The sequence below is a fragment of the Diospyros lotus genome, chromosome 7 (genome assembly GCF_014633365.1).
Source record: "Diospyros lotus cultivar Yz01 chromosome 7, ASM1463336v1, whole genome shotgun sequence".
NCBI classification, from domain to species: Eukaryota; Viridiplantae; Streptophyta; class Magnoliopsida; order Ericales; family Ebenaceae; genus Diospyros; species Diospyros lotus.
This window is the reverse complement of record NC_068344.1, coordinates 4,642,208-4,658,648: the sequence shown is the minus strand read 5'-3', so window position 1 is coordinate 4,658,648 and position 16,441 is coordinate 4,642,208. Positions and strand designations below refer to the sequence as shown.

Here is a 16,441-nt window from a genome sequence, read left to right as displayed (position 1 = left end):
GGAGATAGAGAAGAAGGAACCAGTGGTGCTTACTGTTGTAGTGGTAGAGGGTGACACTACAATAGTAGAAATGAAGACAGTAATAGAAAAGGCTAACCAATTGTACTCGGTGTCAACACTCACCCTCTTGCCTTCTCAAAGCTTTCCACTGTTCTTTTACACCTTCCCCCATAAATCTCTCACTATCTCCCTATATTTTGTCATTCTATTCACCTCTTGCTAGTTCAATTGTTTCTTGTCATTGACACACCGCCATCTTTGTCGTTTGCCTCTTAAAATCTTCGTTCCTTGTGAATTAATCTTAGGACCATAGGACTGAATAAAAGAATTAATCTTGATTTCTCAACATCAAATCTAAATAATTCTACAACCCCAATAATGCCAATGGAGATGCTTGATGAATTTATTGGTTTTATGGGCTTGGAAGATATAACCTTTTCATCTCATCCATATTTTATTTGTATGATCAAAGATTTTATCTATTTAGCGTCCAACGTTTTAAGTGATTAGATAGGTAATATGTCGGTGTTAATTCAATAGATTATGAGTTCGATTCTTATTTTGTGCAATGAGGTAAAACTTCACATTTATAATTTATCTCTCCTGACATAATCAAGAATATAAACACTGAAAATCGTATAAGAACGACCACCTTAAAATTTTATCTATTTAATTACTCTCTCATGACCTCTCTCAAATATTACCATAACCATATCATTGGTCACATTCATCCCTTGCTACACGTGAACCCTTTAGTTATTTTGCATAGCTAATCTTAAAGTGCCACGTGATCCAAATTAAATGACACATCTATGTGCCAATGGTAAATTGACATGTGACTCAGTCTTGGAAGCGTCACTTGAAAGACATTTAAATTTTCTACAGATTTGGTGCCTGCCATTCACAAGCATGGTCCAACCAATCATGGTCAATTAATATAAAATTATGAATTGAAATATATTTTAAAATTTTTATTAATTATTTAAAATATATTAAAAATATAAATATTATTTTTTTATATGTAAAGATGAATATATATTTATCATGAAAAAAAGAGAAACATATTTAGAAAGATCAAAATAAAAAATTATTAGATAAATTTAATAAATATATTAAAAATAATAAGATTCTTGAATACTTTTATATCTTATTTTTTTAATTTATATCTTAATTAATAAATATTACCTAAAGATATAAAAATCTCCATCTTCCTAGCAACATAAATTTTAAAAATAATACAAATTTTAATATTTTTTAACCACTAAACTTACATTTATACATGGATTGAAGTTTGAGCTCGAAATTTATGGGTAGCCAGCCGGGAGCAGTGCATGGGGCGCGGCGGACAGTAATGACTAATGACAAGCAGCTCTGCCGAGTGCCGAACGCCATTATGAAACCAATCTTTTGCCAGCCTGGAAAGGCCCCGCTTAATAAATATCCCAAGCTTTTGAATTGACGCTGAGAGATCCAGTGATTTTGTGGTACCCAATGTCCCGACGGTCCAGCGTTTAGCATGCGGCCTCTCACATTTGATAATCAAGTCCTCTGAATTTCCATTGCTCAAATAGTTATTTACGTGAAAAATGTTTTACAGATACGATTATTTTCGTGTTTTTAAGCTGAGTCAATCCATCTAATTTATTTAGATATAAAATGATACGTTTAATTAAACGTGTTAACAGGGTTGACCCTGAACACGTTAACACGATTACATACGAAATGACACGTTTAATTAAAAGAATTAGTGGGTTAATCTGAACACATTAACACGATTATACAAGAAATAACACATTTAAAACTAAATAACACGTTTAACATGTGACACAACACGACTCATTTAAATTAAATGGATTAAACAGGTTAACATGTGATACACTACATGACACGACACGTTTAGTTAAACGAGTCGTGTCGTGTTACACGTTTAATAAACGTGTCGTGTTCGGGTTTAAGAAATTTGACACGATTATTAAATGGGTCGTGTTCGAATTAGTCTGATACGTATTATATATGTGTCTCGACACGACACGATTAGGACTTACAAACCCAAATTGCCACTCCTAAGCATAGTCCATAAAGGGGGTGGAAACCCACACACTCACCCACCCTTAGAAGCCTGCTTGGGATAACATATCAAGCATGCACAATTGGTTGGTAGGCTCAGGTATTTTTCTCTCTTTAGCTAACTCTTTCTCACAGTTTTTTAATTCAAATTTAAATTTATTATTTATCTTAAATTTAGATCTAAGTTTAAATACATCTGGGTTCATTGTCAATGTCAGCACCGAACCCAACTTGGTCTAGGTTCATCACTTTTTTAATTTTTAATTTTTTTAAAATCAGATAAGTAATGATAAAAATGAAGGGCAAAATGGATATTTTGCCTCTTAATTTAATAACATGGAAAGTTATTGTTATTTTTAAAATGTGAAAAGTGTTTTTTTTTTTTGCAATTAAGCTAAACCTTAAGGTTGATTTTTACAATTTATCTAAAAATAAAATACATTTGATCAAAAAATAAAAAATACACTTTTACATTTTGCGGTGGTAGCTCGGAGGCTTGAGAGTGGAACCCGGGTACGAGTGAGGCAAAACCCGCCCAAGCGCCGCCCCGTTTCCATTTTCATTCCATCGGCACTCTCCCACGCGATCACGAATATATATCGGGATTCGACAAAAAAAAATAAAAAGACGATTCATTCCCTTCTGCAGCCACGTCACATTCATCCGCGTGAAACGCACGCTCCAACATGTCCCCACCAACGGCGTCACCGTGTCCATGAGATCTCATAATATCCATCACACCCAATCGCCACCGTTAATCTTCACTACACGGGTGATCGTCCGGAAAACCTGTCATCCTACTGTGCATCCACGACCACTGGATTCCGTTCGCGGCAGAAAAGGACGCGGCATTCCAGCCAGCCTGGCATCAGCTCTACATTTTTACTTCATATCAATCAATAAACGGGCCCCACCGAACTGCCCCACAGCAAATACCCAAAACACCCCTATCCGGACCATAGTATTACGCCTATGTGGCTGGGTGGAGAATCATCTCTTTAGTGTGTCTCGTCCGCTCTCGATAACTCATCGTCTCTGCATGACCGCCATGTTGCCGGAGCTCCGCCTCAGGATAACGCTTTTCCTACTGCTCGCCGTAGATTTGGCGGCGGCCGGGGAGCTCCCGGTTTTCAGGGAAGCGCCCGCATTCCGGAACGGGAGGGAATGCCCCAAAACGACACCGTCCACAATCCACGTGGCGATGACCCTCGACGCCACCTACCTCCGGGGTTCTGTCGCCGGAGTCTTCTCCGTTCTGCAGCACGCCAACTGCCCGGAGAACGTTGTCTTCCACTTCCTCGCCAACCACCGCCGCGCCGAGCTCCGCCGCACGATCCTCACCACCTTCCCGTATTTGTCGTTCCGGTTCTACCGCTTCGACCCTAACCTCGTCAAGGGCAAGATCTCGTCTTCCATCCGCCGTGCTCTCGACCAGCCGCTCAACTACGCGCGCATCTACCTCGCCGAGCTCCTCCCGCCCGCCGTCCGCCGCATCATCTACTTCGACTCCGACCTCATCGTCGTTGACGACGTCGCCAAGCTCTGGACCATCAACCTCAAATCTCACGTCCTGGGCGCCCCCGAATACTGCCACGCCAACTTCACCGCCTACTTCACCCCCAAATTCTGGTCAAACCCATTATTCTCCACCGTCTTCAGTGATCGAAACCCCTGTTACTTCAACACCGGCGTGATGGTGATCGATCTTGAAAAATGGCGGCAGGGTAAATACACCGAGAAGCTCGAGAACTGGATGAGGATTCAGAAGAGGTATAGGATATACGAGCTGGGCTCGTTGCCGCCGTTTCTGCTTGTTTTCGCCGGAAATGTGGAAGGCGTGGAGCACCGGTGGAACCAGCACGGACTCGGGGGTGACAACCTGGAGGGGCTGTGCCGGGATCTGCATCCAGGTCCGGTGAGCCTTCTGCATTGGAGCGGGAAGGGGAAGCCGTGGCTCAGGCTCGACTCGAAGAAGCCTTGTCCCTTGGATGGCCTGTGGGCACCGTACGATTTGTTCCATCATGCGCCGTTGTTTTCAGACAGCTGAGCTGCGACGCACTGGATCAAAGCGAATAATTCGAGAGGTGGAAAGATGTAAGAGGACAAAATTGGAAAGCCAATCCAGCGCGGAGCGGTGGCGTCAGAGGGGGCTGGGGGTGTAATTGTACGAGGGAGAACTGGAGGGGTACAGTGACTGTAGGTTAAGGCTGGCGCGATCGGGAGAAAAGGCTCCGGCCCTCGGGGACGGCCACCGGTGAACGGTGGTGGTGACGTGGAGGCAAGTGACTGGTGAGGGTGGGGTGTTAATATCACGATGATCTGTGCTTTCATTGTTGTTGCCAGTGTTTGGATATGTGAAGATTCCCTAAAGTCTAATCGCTCGCTGCCTTTCATCCTCTTTCTTTTGATCAAACACAAATTTTAGTGTATGTACTTGTATGTCTTTTTAATTTAAATATTTATTTTTTATTATTTTAATTATATCCTTAATTTATATAATTTAAAGTTAATTACACTTTTATTTTTTTATTATTTTAATTATATAATTTTGAGTTAATTACATAATTCGATACATTTATTGTAAGTAATTAAAATAATATAATTAACTTAAAATTATAAATTTAAGTATTTTAAAATAATTATTAAATATTTAAATAAAAAATATAAATAAGAGAGTTAAAATATATATTTTACCTTTTTTTTGTCATTCATAATTTCTTTTCTTTTTTTTTGGCTCTGTTTATTACAGTTTATAAACTACAATTTCTAGCTTCTAGCTTTGAAAAAGTTGAGATGTAGTGTTTGTTTTAACTTATAGTAACTTATAGCTTCTACTAATTTTTAGAAAGGGTAGAAGTTAGTTTTTTCAAATCTGGGGTATCTCAGTTTTTACAACTTTTGCTTAAATAATTACATTTTTATGATAATTTTACCCTTATTTTTAGCAAAGAATTACCTTCTTGTCTACGCAATCATGGGTTTTTCTTTTCCACTGTCATCTCCATTTTCAAATCTCTTCCTCTCTCTCTATAATTTAATTAATTTTTTATAACACTTGAAATTTATACATATACACTAATTAATTTTTAAATTATCATTCTATAATTACTAAGGGTATTATGGATAATTATACAAAAATAAGTTATTTTACAGCTTATGGTATCAAACACCACAACTATTTAACTATATCTTCTAAGAAGCTGCAGCAAATAGATTAACAACTTATTCTAAATTTTAAAAGTTATAATCTAAGAAACTATAACCTATAATTTCTTTAATTAAGGTACAACGGGACTTTATATCTTTTCACCTTTTCTATCTTATTATTTCATTTTTTTTATATATTCTTTTGCTTTCAATATATGTTGTAACTTTTGCTTCCCTTTTGGTCAGCTTCTAGCATTCTATTTAATTAGAGTGTGATTATTACTTGTTGGGTTTAAAGCTATTATTATTAATTAATTATTCATTTAAATTAACAGAAAGAGTGAGAAACCACAGGTTGATGAATAGCCCATTAATGTGGGACCCACCCGCTATAGTTGGGTTAGTCGGGCCCCAGGAATATGTTAATCGGTTGAATCCAAACGTGTTAAGATATATTTTTATAAATGGGCCAGGCCCATGAATTTTGGCCTTTTTTAGTATCATATATATAATATATATATATATATATATTAATAAAGCAAGTTGTGTGTGAGTGGTGTGCAATTACTTTATCAACTCTCAACTTTATCAGTGTCGGTTGCATTCTGCAATTTGTTTACATGTTGTCATTTCAATATATTTATTATATCTTACTTCAACATCTAAATAATTTTATTATTCAATAATAAATGTATCACCTTTTGAACTATTTCTTCTTATTTAACTATTATTTTAAAAATTTAAGAATAATGATAAAATGTCTAAAATAAAAAAATGTTGGGAGACTCTGATGCACGCAAACACCGAAATGGTATTGTTTCGCTATTTTTGAAACATTTCCTACCCCGAAACATCAAGAAATATTAAAAAAATATTTTCGAGTCATTTTTATAGTTCAAGAAACATTTTAAAACTGTTTTGTAATATTAAAAAAAATATTAAATTTGCTCCACGACCACGTTAGAGAACTTATATTTAAATTTGCTTGAATGGATGATGGAATTTATATTTATATTTGATTAAATAATTATTTTTATTAAAAATTATATTTACAAATATTTTCTTATTTATGCGATTCCCCGTATTTTTTATTTCTTATTTTTTTTTAAAACATCTTTTTATTTTCATTTTGTATCGTATTCGTTTTTTATTTTCGTTTCCTTGTAATCTAATTAGGAGAGGGTTTCAAACAAAAAAATAACTTTGAAAAAGTTAATACATCTATTATTGTAGGAATTTGTGGAATACTTCATATTATTGCGTCCATTAAATCACATTAAAATAGTTAAAATAAACTCTATGATTAGATTTCAGAAGCTCATTATGTTTATTTTGTGGATAAATTATAACCGAAAATACAGCCTAATTTTGGTGTTAGAAATAAGAAAGAATTTGCAAAGAATAAAGTATGCAATAATTCTTCGGTATTACACTTGGGCAGCAATAGTCCTATATGGTTGAAAGACGAGATTACAAGAAACATGACTATGAATAGTTTGCACAACGATGTTAATTGTGAAGATATTGTGGATGAAAATGGGCTTGAAGATGTTAATTGTGTTGGTCCCCTGACACACATAATGGCCATTCAAGAGGGGGGTGAATTGAGTGATTAAAAACTTATTGAATCGATTCTTTCATTTTCAAAACTCTTGAGATTTTCTTATACACAAAATACATTTGTTATAAATATATATGTTGTTTGGAAATGATAGCAATATAAATACACAAACAACCATAATAAACACAAGATATATATATTGGTTCGGTATATCCAACACCTACTCCACTCTCTCAAGGTCAAACTGACACTTGAGGTTCCACTAAAACCACCACTAGGTTTCCACACAAGATCACCTAGCAAACTTGTACACCCTAAGGTTTCCCCTTAGCTCACCCCGAAAACTAATACAACACAATAATACACCTAGATTAGTTGGGCACTAGGATGCCACTCACAATCCACAATCTAATACAAATAAATCAATCCTATGTCCAACACACTTTAACTACAATGGATATCAATACAAGAATAATATACAAGGCAAAATGAAATTATACAAGTTACCAATAAGAAGAAAACTTCTTCTTTACCTTGAGGCTCCAATGGATAGATCTTTGAAGCTCATTGGGTCTTGGATAACTTTGATTAAGTGCTTGAGAGCTTGGGTGTGCTTTAGGAAGATAGGAAATGGTAGAGCATGAGCCTTCTCCAGATTTCTCCTCTTGATATTTATAATGGGGCTCCCAAAACGACCTGCAACGGCTCCAAAAATCCGACCGTTGGAGTCTGGCAGTCGACTGCTCAAACTGACAGTCAACTCCGCGACACCCACAGTCGACTCTCGATGCCTACAGTCGATTCTCGCTCAACCCACAGTTGACTTTCTCACATACAATCAACTCTCATTGGCCTATAGTCGACTCAACAGTCGACTGGCCAAAACCCACTCTCAGCTACCTCGACTCTGCATAAACAATGCTCGGCTATATCGATTGATGCACATCCACAGTCGACTGCCATTGACTTACAGTCGACTGTCCCTCACCGGGAGTCGACTCTCAGTACAGATTTCAGAAAAATAAGATTTGCTTTGATAATACAATACATAGCATAAATTCATTACAAGATATTTACATTCATTTAGTTTAAGTAAATGTCCACATTTTATTTTATTTATATTTTACCTTACATAAATGTAAATAACAAAGTATCCCTCATTTGGATTCAATAAAAATATCTAAAAAATCAAAAATCAAATCGATAAGAAAGTAGATTTTGGGTTTTAGAACAAATTTCGGTTTTGACAAATTTAGCACTTCCAAAAACATACTTTCCATTACTTGAAAAATTCACTAAAAATCATTTTTACAATAATGGATACTAGCTATGAAAATACCGAGAGTTAGTTTTCCAAAAGGAAAACATTTTCTTATATGTTCCCTTATAGTGTGCTAATATTCTACTTAGAATCAAATAGCATTTCTTGGTTCGTTTTGATACACAAAATACTATAATACTTAACAAGTATCAAAAATCCATTAGGGGTTTTAAACATACTAAAAATAGTTTTACTAAAATTATGTATTGTTAAACATCAAAATACACAATAGGTTGATTGGAGCAACTTGGCTCAACAAATTGTGATGATGTTGAATATGATATTGAACATGTTAATTAAGACGATGATAGATATGGGGTTGAAAATGTTTTTAATTGAGATGATGCAAAATATGGGTCTGAAGAAGTTTTCAATGGTGATGATGCTAAAAATTTGGTCAATATGTTATTATAAAAATATAAATGCTTATTAAAAGATTATAAATTTAAATGTTTATTACAATAATATAAATTTATATGTTTATTACAACTATGTAAATATAAAAAAATGGGTTCAATAAAAGAATTATATAATTATTTTTCATTTTTTCTTTCTCTTCTTTGGATTTTTGGCAACTCCTTTGTCTCTTTTGGCAATATTGGCTGCAAAATCATTTGCATCCATTACTATAAAAGCATAAAGCTCCATAGCCATTTGAGTTTTGAAATATGCAGGTTTTTCCTAGGTTACCTCTTGAATTGAGATATTGTGAGTCATGAATTCTATCAATTTTAGAACAAAAATTCCACAATCACCAGGTCTGCCAATTGTAAGCAAATGATAAAAATTAATAGGTATCACAATCAAAACAACTTCAAATAAAAATAATAAAATAAATTATACTTACCCAATTTGCTGCGAAGCTTCTTTAAGCTTAAAGTCCCATTTATTCCTCAAAAATAAATCTAGGTTTTGACGCAGGGTATCCGCAACTTATTAAAAGTTTTAGAATCATATCTAATTTATATTGAAACATATGTGCATAATTTATGGGTGTAGTAGAGCTGTAAACACGTACACGTTGAGAGTTCATATCAAGTTTTACAAAAACTCAATGATTATTATCGATATTTACAGAGCAGAGCACGTTGTCTATATTCAAAAATCGGTTGAAACCATGTGTCTCTCTCCAAAAAATTTGGCATGGAATATCTTGTTTTGAGAACATCTCCCAGTTGTCTTCCTTACATAGTTTCTAATAACTTTTTAATGATTGGTGTGTGCGGTCAAAACACAAATGATTAATTTTTTATGAAAAAGTAAATTTCACATAATAATTTAGATATATTTATTGTTACGGAACTTATAGTAAATGTGCTTGCAACCAATGATAATCTCTCATTGGTTGTCCTTGATTCTTTCATTCTTTTATTAAGCATGTATACGTAATTGTTCATGTGCTGTAAGGATTTAAACAAAACGTCAATAAGCAATATGAAATTCAAATTGAAAAGATAAAATACATTGGTTAAAAATATCAGCTCATAATTGACATACGAAACCGATACAACAAAATCAACCACATATTGGTTACCTATATCAGTTAAGAACCGATATACCAAACTGATACAATAAAATCAACAATATATCGGTTACCTATATCGGTCCTTAATTGATATATGAAACCGATAAAGGTTTTCCTAAGCTATAATAGGATACAAATGAATTATATTGCAACAATATATTGATTCCTAATCAATATATGAAACCGATATTTTCTTAACCGACATATCTATACAAAAAATGACCATATAAATAAATTATTAAACTGATAAACATAAATCGATACATAACATAACTTATATAATTAGATAATTACTTACATGAGATTGGAGCAATTTGTTTGGTGTGAAGAGGATCTCAACAAAATCCTTATTCATTTGGCAGTAAAAAGCTTTAATGAATGTTGTCTTATTTGGCATTTTGAGAAAATTTTGGTACTCTTTTAGAAAATGACTGTTTGGAGCACTTGTTGCTTGGGGATTTAGCTTCGAAAGACTGGGGGCGAATGTTGGTACTCATTTGTCCTCCTTATTTTCAACATGAGGCTTTATTATTGATTCAATGTGTAACACCCCGTTTTCTTGGGCGTGTTATAAATTGAGATAATTTTGGAATAAAAATTTCAAAAAAACTATTGCTAAACCATATTATTCCTCATATCAATTTAAAAATTTTCATACATCTATCTCAAAAGAGAATCATCATATACATCAATGCGAAAGCTAGAATCGAACCTAACATTTTAACATTAATCATAAATCAATTCTTATATTCTCATTAACTATAAATAAGGTTATATATCATCATTCCTCAAAATGTTCAGAACTCGAAGTAGCAGAACTTAAATACATGAGTTACATAACATACATTCAACTCGTCATGCACTTTGTTAAATGCTATTTCATGCCTCATTTATCTTCGTTTCTGTTACAATCTCCATCTGGAACGTTTGAATATTCTAGGGGCAAAACTCAAATTAGATGATGAATAATCTAAATAAGGGAAATAAAAACATATTTCATGCATAGATGCAAAATGTTCTTTTCCATTTTATTTCAGTTTGAGCCGACCGACCGTACCTTGTTGCTACTCTCCATTTTCACAGCCTTCTTACTAGGCCAAGGTGTATGGGTGCATCTTTGGAAGAGCAGCAGTCCCGGCCCGTACTCTTAAACCCTTATGCGAATGCATGATCAATAATATCATCGTGTACATATGCATATTTTATCATCAATACATGTAAATGCAATCTACATGAACATATTTACATTAAGACATGACAACATAAATAAAATCATTTACTTAAAATCAGGTTTTGGGGTCAAACTACTTACCTTGAACGTTTCTCATAATATCTTGATTATCGTGCCAGACCTTTAACGTACTCAACTTGAATCCTCAACATACCCTGACCATCATATTTATTCAAATAATATCAATATTCTAATTTCCTAATTTCTCATAGTTTTCCTCTATATCTTTCTATTTTCCTCAATAATTCCAAACTAAATGTCTCCATCAAATCAACATTTTAGATTTTTTCAATATTTATCCTTATTTTTTCTAATTTTCTCCCAAATAATTCAAAATTAAATACTTCCACGACGTTTTTCTCCAATTTTTCCTTACTCAAATTCTAAAATAAATATTTACACAACTTTTTTTCCAAATCATTTTTCACCAAAATACCTAAAATAATTTTCTAGGAATTTTACAAAAAAACAAAATATGAAATTACCTCCATGGCACGCACTAGGGCGAGTGGGCTGCGCGTGATGATTATGCGTGCAGCCCACGCGCCGGCCTTCTTCCCCGGCTCTGGCACACCCGAAAAATTTGGATCTTTGCACCACCAAGCTCTCCTCATGACGTCGATCCATATGGCACAAAGAATGGACTTAAAGGAGTACCGAAAGGCCGTCAACTAGCTGGCCAAAGCTTCGGCCAGCGGCCCTCTTCCTCTCTCCGACGACGTTCAAAACTCTATCAAATCTCAACCAAAATGCTTCTAATTTTACAGAAACGATCATTACCTCATGGGCAACAAAAGCCCTATGGTTTGAAACCCCAATTAGTTCGATAACACCCTCGATTTGAAGCTTAAAATTTTAAAATTTTTGGCCATTTTGCCATATCTATTTATACACGAATTCGAACCGCTAAACGACAAATCTCAAGCATCTCAAGGCCTCTGATGCCTCTTTTTGCCCTTAATGAGTCCAAGAAACTTGTCTTAGCCTTGCCCCGAGGCCTCCTAGCCACTTCCTCGGGTCTTCCATGGCCGATTTTGGCGATTGGATAGCCTGGTCGGCTATGGCTATTTGGAGGTTTTCTTGAAATTACACTTTTCACCCCCTTAACTTTTGGCCTTCTCACTTTGGCTTATTTCACATAGCCCCTGAACTTTGCATAATTGTAATTAAGTCTCTCAAGTCCTAAAAATTTCATTTGATCCTCGAAGATTCAGAAAAAACTTCATTTCAACCTCTATCTAGCAATTTTAGAAAACTGCACTTAGACCCGAATCTTCGTTTTGACCGTAAACTCTTCCGTTTCTTCCTGAAACCGCTGAAGGGTTGATCCCTATGAAAATCGAAGCCTCCTCAAGCTTCCGTTGACTTTCCGGAAGTCTCTTACGTTTATTCAATTTCTTAGCCTGAATCGCAACTATATTTTAGTTATACCGAAAATCGTCACAATTCCTACTTCTTTTAATACCATAAATCCTATCTCGGAATGCTCATCGAGACCATGTCATTTTCCTTAGACATTTGCACTCCAGAACATTCTCTGTAGTCGATTCGATATTTATAACTGCTATCAAGTCAATTTTTTGGTATTCTAAACTTGCTTAAATTACGTGGCAACCTCACAAACATATGGGTTCTTACACAATGACTCTTTTTCTTTTATGCCCCTTTTGCGTACGTCTTCTTTTGAATGCCTTATTAACAAGAAAGATTCATTTTATTTCTTCTAATGACGTATTTATTGAGTCACTTTCATTTGTCTCCCCCTTCATCTTCTCCTCCTCCTCATCCTCCTCATCTTCACCACTATCCTTGGTCTCCTCTTCCATCTTCTCCTCATCTCCATCCCTCTCACTTTCATTCGTCCCATCTATCTTATTCTCTTCCTCCTCGCCCTCACCATCGTTTATTTTTTCCTTTTCCTTAGTGACTATTGATTTGATTGACAATTAATATTGCCAGATTAAATTCAACATATGCTTAATGTCACCGAGCTCGTTCAACAACACGCCTTGCTCCCTTTTCACCTCCCCAACTTCCCTCATAACTTCTCTAATTTTCATCTTTAAACCATCCAAATAGTTCTTTATAGATTTTATTTTCTTCGGTTCAACACGCCTTGCTTGGGAAGAGAATGTTCAACTCCGAAGGTCTCTTACCGACTCCAAGGATCAGGTGGCGTAGGTTCGTTAGGAGATAGCCAATCTCGGCGAAAGCAGACGTTGAGAGATATATGAGGCTGTGAGAGAAACTATAAGGGAGTATTGGCTTTCAAATGATTGCTTCCAACGAAAAGAGGCCTACGCCAATTGCTTATCCAAGCTAGGTTTTTATCTTGGTCGTAGCCTCCTTGAGTTTAGGCTTCTTGGAGAATCGTTTCCTGAAATGGTGTTTTCGGAAACAACTTCGCTTGATCCTCCTGACTAGCGGAAATACAAGCCTGACTCGTGTAACCCGGTAAGTATATAAAGGTGGGTTTAGTCGATGGCCTCGCCAACCTTTCCGGATTGTGGAGCCCTTACGTGCCTAATCCGAAAGATTCTTCAGGGATTATTGAGGCCTTTCAAGCGATCAGACAGGGGTTGGACGAGCCCGGTAATGCCCCCTTGAGTTTGCTTCTTCCAAAGTTGGAGCACATTTCGCCTCGTAGAGACGATTAGGACGTGTGTTTTATTTCATTTTGTCGAATTACAATCAAGTGTTTTTGCTTACTTAGATTTTTCTATCTTGGTTATGTAAGACGGTAGCCCTTTTTTGATAGATGTTGGGCTTTTGAGCCATTATCTCTATGTATGAAAATTAAGACTTTCTTGTGCGTTATGCTTATACGTATGTTGTGACTGCTTCTTTTTTGAATATCTTTTGCATGTGTTTGCTTGCTTGTGTTGAATGTGCTCGTTATCCTTTTATCTAGGTTAATCATTTAAGCACGAACAGTCGACCTGCATGTCTCGGGCCATGGTGCTTTAAGTTTAAAATTTTCTTTAACCATTTCTGTGGCGGGACATATCCTATTCTTTCTCATGCCTCATGTTCAAGAACCATTCATTACGAGAATTGAGGATGTGTGTTGTGTCCCTGGTTGAAATTGTGGGACTTGCATTACGACCCCAGGTTTCCTCGATATTTTGGTTTGGGAGGCACCTCATCACAAAGCCTTCTCGAGACATCTTGAGGGAAAGCATGTGTTTTTCGAGTGGAGAACCTTCTTAGAGGCACCCACCTTCCTTTTACGGGCTTGTTTGCCATAGACAATCTAGGTTTGGCCCCGGGTCCAACATGGGATTCTTGTTAGGCATCTGAGTTTGCCAGGAGGCCTAGGCATGATTAATGCTTAAAAATGTCAAAATTTTATTATATTTATACCCTTAGTTTAATCTTAAAATTGGTTTTAATTGAATATTTATATTCAATTTGTGGTTATATGCAGGTTTAAAAAATTAATATAAGAATATATAAAATATATATAATATATAAGAAAATAGTAATAATAAAATAAATATAATATATAATACATATCTAAATATAATATATAAATTTAATACATATACATATTAATGACATATATTTCAATTGCATTATAGCGTGAAGCAGTGCCATGGAGGCTCAAATCAAAGAAGTTGAATTGCAATTGAAATGGGCAGCCCACTGTTTGGAATTAAAAGCTCCCAGCCACAAGTTTAAATTAAAGTCCAGCCAATTGAAACTCAATTCAAGGAAGCCAACTTTGAAGCCCAACTCAACCCATGGGGAAGAAATACATGGAGACAGCAGATCACGCGTCCGCGTGCCTTAGAAAGCTATTTCAAGGCAACACGCGAAAGTTTGCAGAGAATACTAGTAGAAGAAATATGCAGAAAATGATCAGAAGTTGTCTGGAGATTCAAATTCAAAGTATCCGTTACCAGAGGAGTATAAAGAGGCCAAAGCTTACATTCAAGGAAGACACGGTGGAGAGCCCCTATCCGCCATTTAGCTAGAATAAGGGAAAAAGTGCACTGTTTTATTCATTTCTTTTTGTTCTTAAATTTCAATAGTTTTCATTTCTTCATGTTGTTCCAGCATTCTTGATTTCAGTTACTTACATTTTGTAATTTTTATTTATGTTCTTTACATTCTGTAACTTTAATTCATTGTTCATCTATATTTTTCTAATTTCAATTTCAGTGTTTACATTCTAGAATTTTAATTCCTATCTCTTTAATTTTAGTCAATTAAATACCGCAACTTAATTTTTGCATTTTTATCTCTGTTCTTTCATTTTATGATTTCATCAATGGAGATGTGTGGCTAAATTTAGCTTGGGCCAAGGCAAGGAATGTGTCCAGTGCCACTGTTTGCCCAAGAGAGCTGAACTCCGATTGAATTAACAAAATGCTTATTTGAATTGAGAAATGTGTGTGTATTGAATCTTTGGGTTTGAGTTGAAACATAAGCCTAACTTAGAGTCTCCATGCCATGTATGAAGGTTACTTAAATTGGAAATGGTTTCATACTCAAGCTGAAATGATTAATCTGCGATCTAATTTATGGTGGTTGCTTAACTTAGACTCTCTCATGCCATGTATGGAGAGTACTTAACCTAGAACTATCATGACCTTGAGTTGTGGTTACTTATCGGATCTCAAATGTGTTAATATGTATTTCAATTTATGATAGTTATTTAATCCAGACTCTTTCATGCCATGTATGGAGAGTACTTAACTTAGGACTATTATCATCTTGGGATACAGTTAACTGCATAACCTCAATTTAAATCAGTCGATGTTAATATTTTGATATCTCTTTGGTAAATCAGTGGGCTGGCACATAAATTGCTTTGTCCCAAGGTTGCCTTCCATACACAAACATCTTATTTTTAATCTTGAAAAACAAATCATTTAGCTGAATTGGTCTGACAAACTCATTCAGCGCATACAAATCTTTAGCTGCATTTCATTTCTATTTTGATCTCCCAGTGATTCGACCTGGACTTACCTAGAAAATTAAATTATGCTATAGTGCACACTCGTACACTCGTACACTGGCGAGTATAAACGCCTTGTGCTTGCATGCTTGTTTCTTCTTTGTTTATTTTGTATGTGTTTGTTTGAAATAAATGCACAAGGCTAAGCGCAGCCAAGGCGCCGGATCAACAGAGGAGTTAGGTCTAGCTTAGGGGCATAGACCGGACTTAATTAAGGGGTCTAGGTGAGCCTGCGGGCATAAGTGTCAGAATATCCGAAAATCCTATGTTGGTCCTAGGTCATAAGCACCGGATTATCTCTAAGCGACTAGGCCCTTAGGGATAGGGTCCGCTGCGAGATTCCTGTCGGGCGTTCGAGTTTGCCGGGAGGCCTAGGCGCTGGATCAACTGAGGAGTTGAATCTAGCTTGGGGGCATAGTATCGGACTCAACCAAGGGATCCAGGTGAGCCTGCGGGCATAGGCTTCGGAGCATCCGGTAATCCTATGACGAATTATGGCGCACTAGTCGTGGTGTCCTCCATGCCCGTTTTTTGGGGTTGGTCTACCTCAGGGAATCTAGATTTGGCTCGTGATACAACGCGAGATTCTTACTAGACATCCAAGTTTGCGGGAGGATTAGACGCTA

At 35.9% G+C, this 16,441-nt stretch overlaps 1 protein-coding gene across 1 annotated transcript; it reads left to right on the top strand.

Moving 5' to 3' along the window:
- Positions 1 to 3,108: 3,108 nt before the first annotated feature.
- On the top strand, positions 3,109 to 4,524 carry LOC127805493 (probable galacturonosyltransferase-like 3). The gene has a single exon (XM_052342251.1). The coding sequence runs from the start codon at positions 3,116 to 3,118 to the stop codon at positions 4,112 to 4,114; it is 999 nt and encodes a 332-aa protein (XP_052198211.1). The 5' UTR covers positions 3,109 to 3,115; the 3' UTR covers positions 4,115 to 4,524.
- The last annotated feature ends 11,917 nt before the right edge of the window (positions 4,525 to 16,441 follow it).

Coding starts and splice junctions, on each gene's coding strand:
- LOC127805493 (XM_052342251.1), top strand. CDS start 3,116: ATGTTGCCGGAGCTCCGCCTCAGGATAACGCTTTTCCTACTGCTCGCC.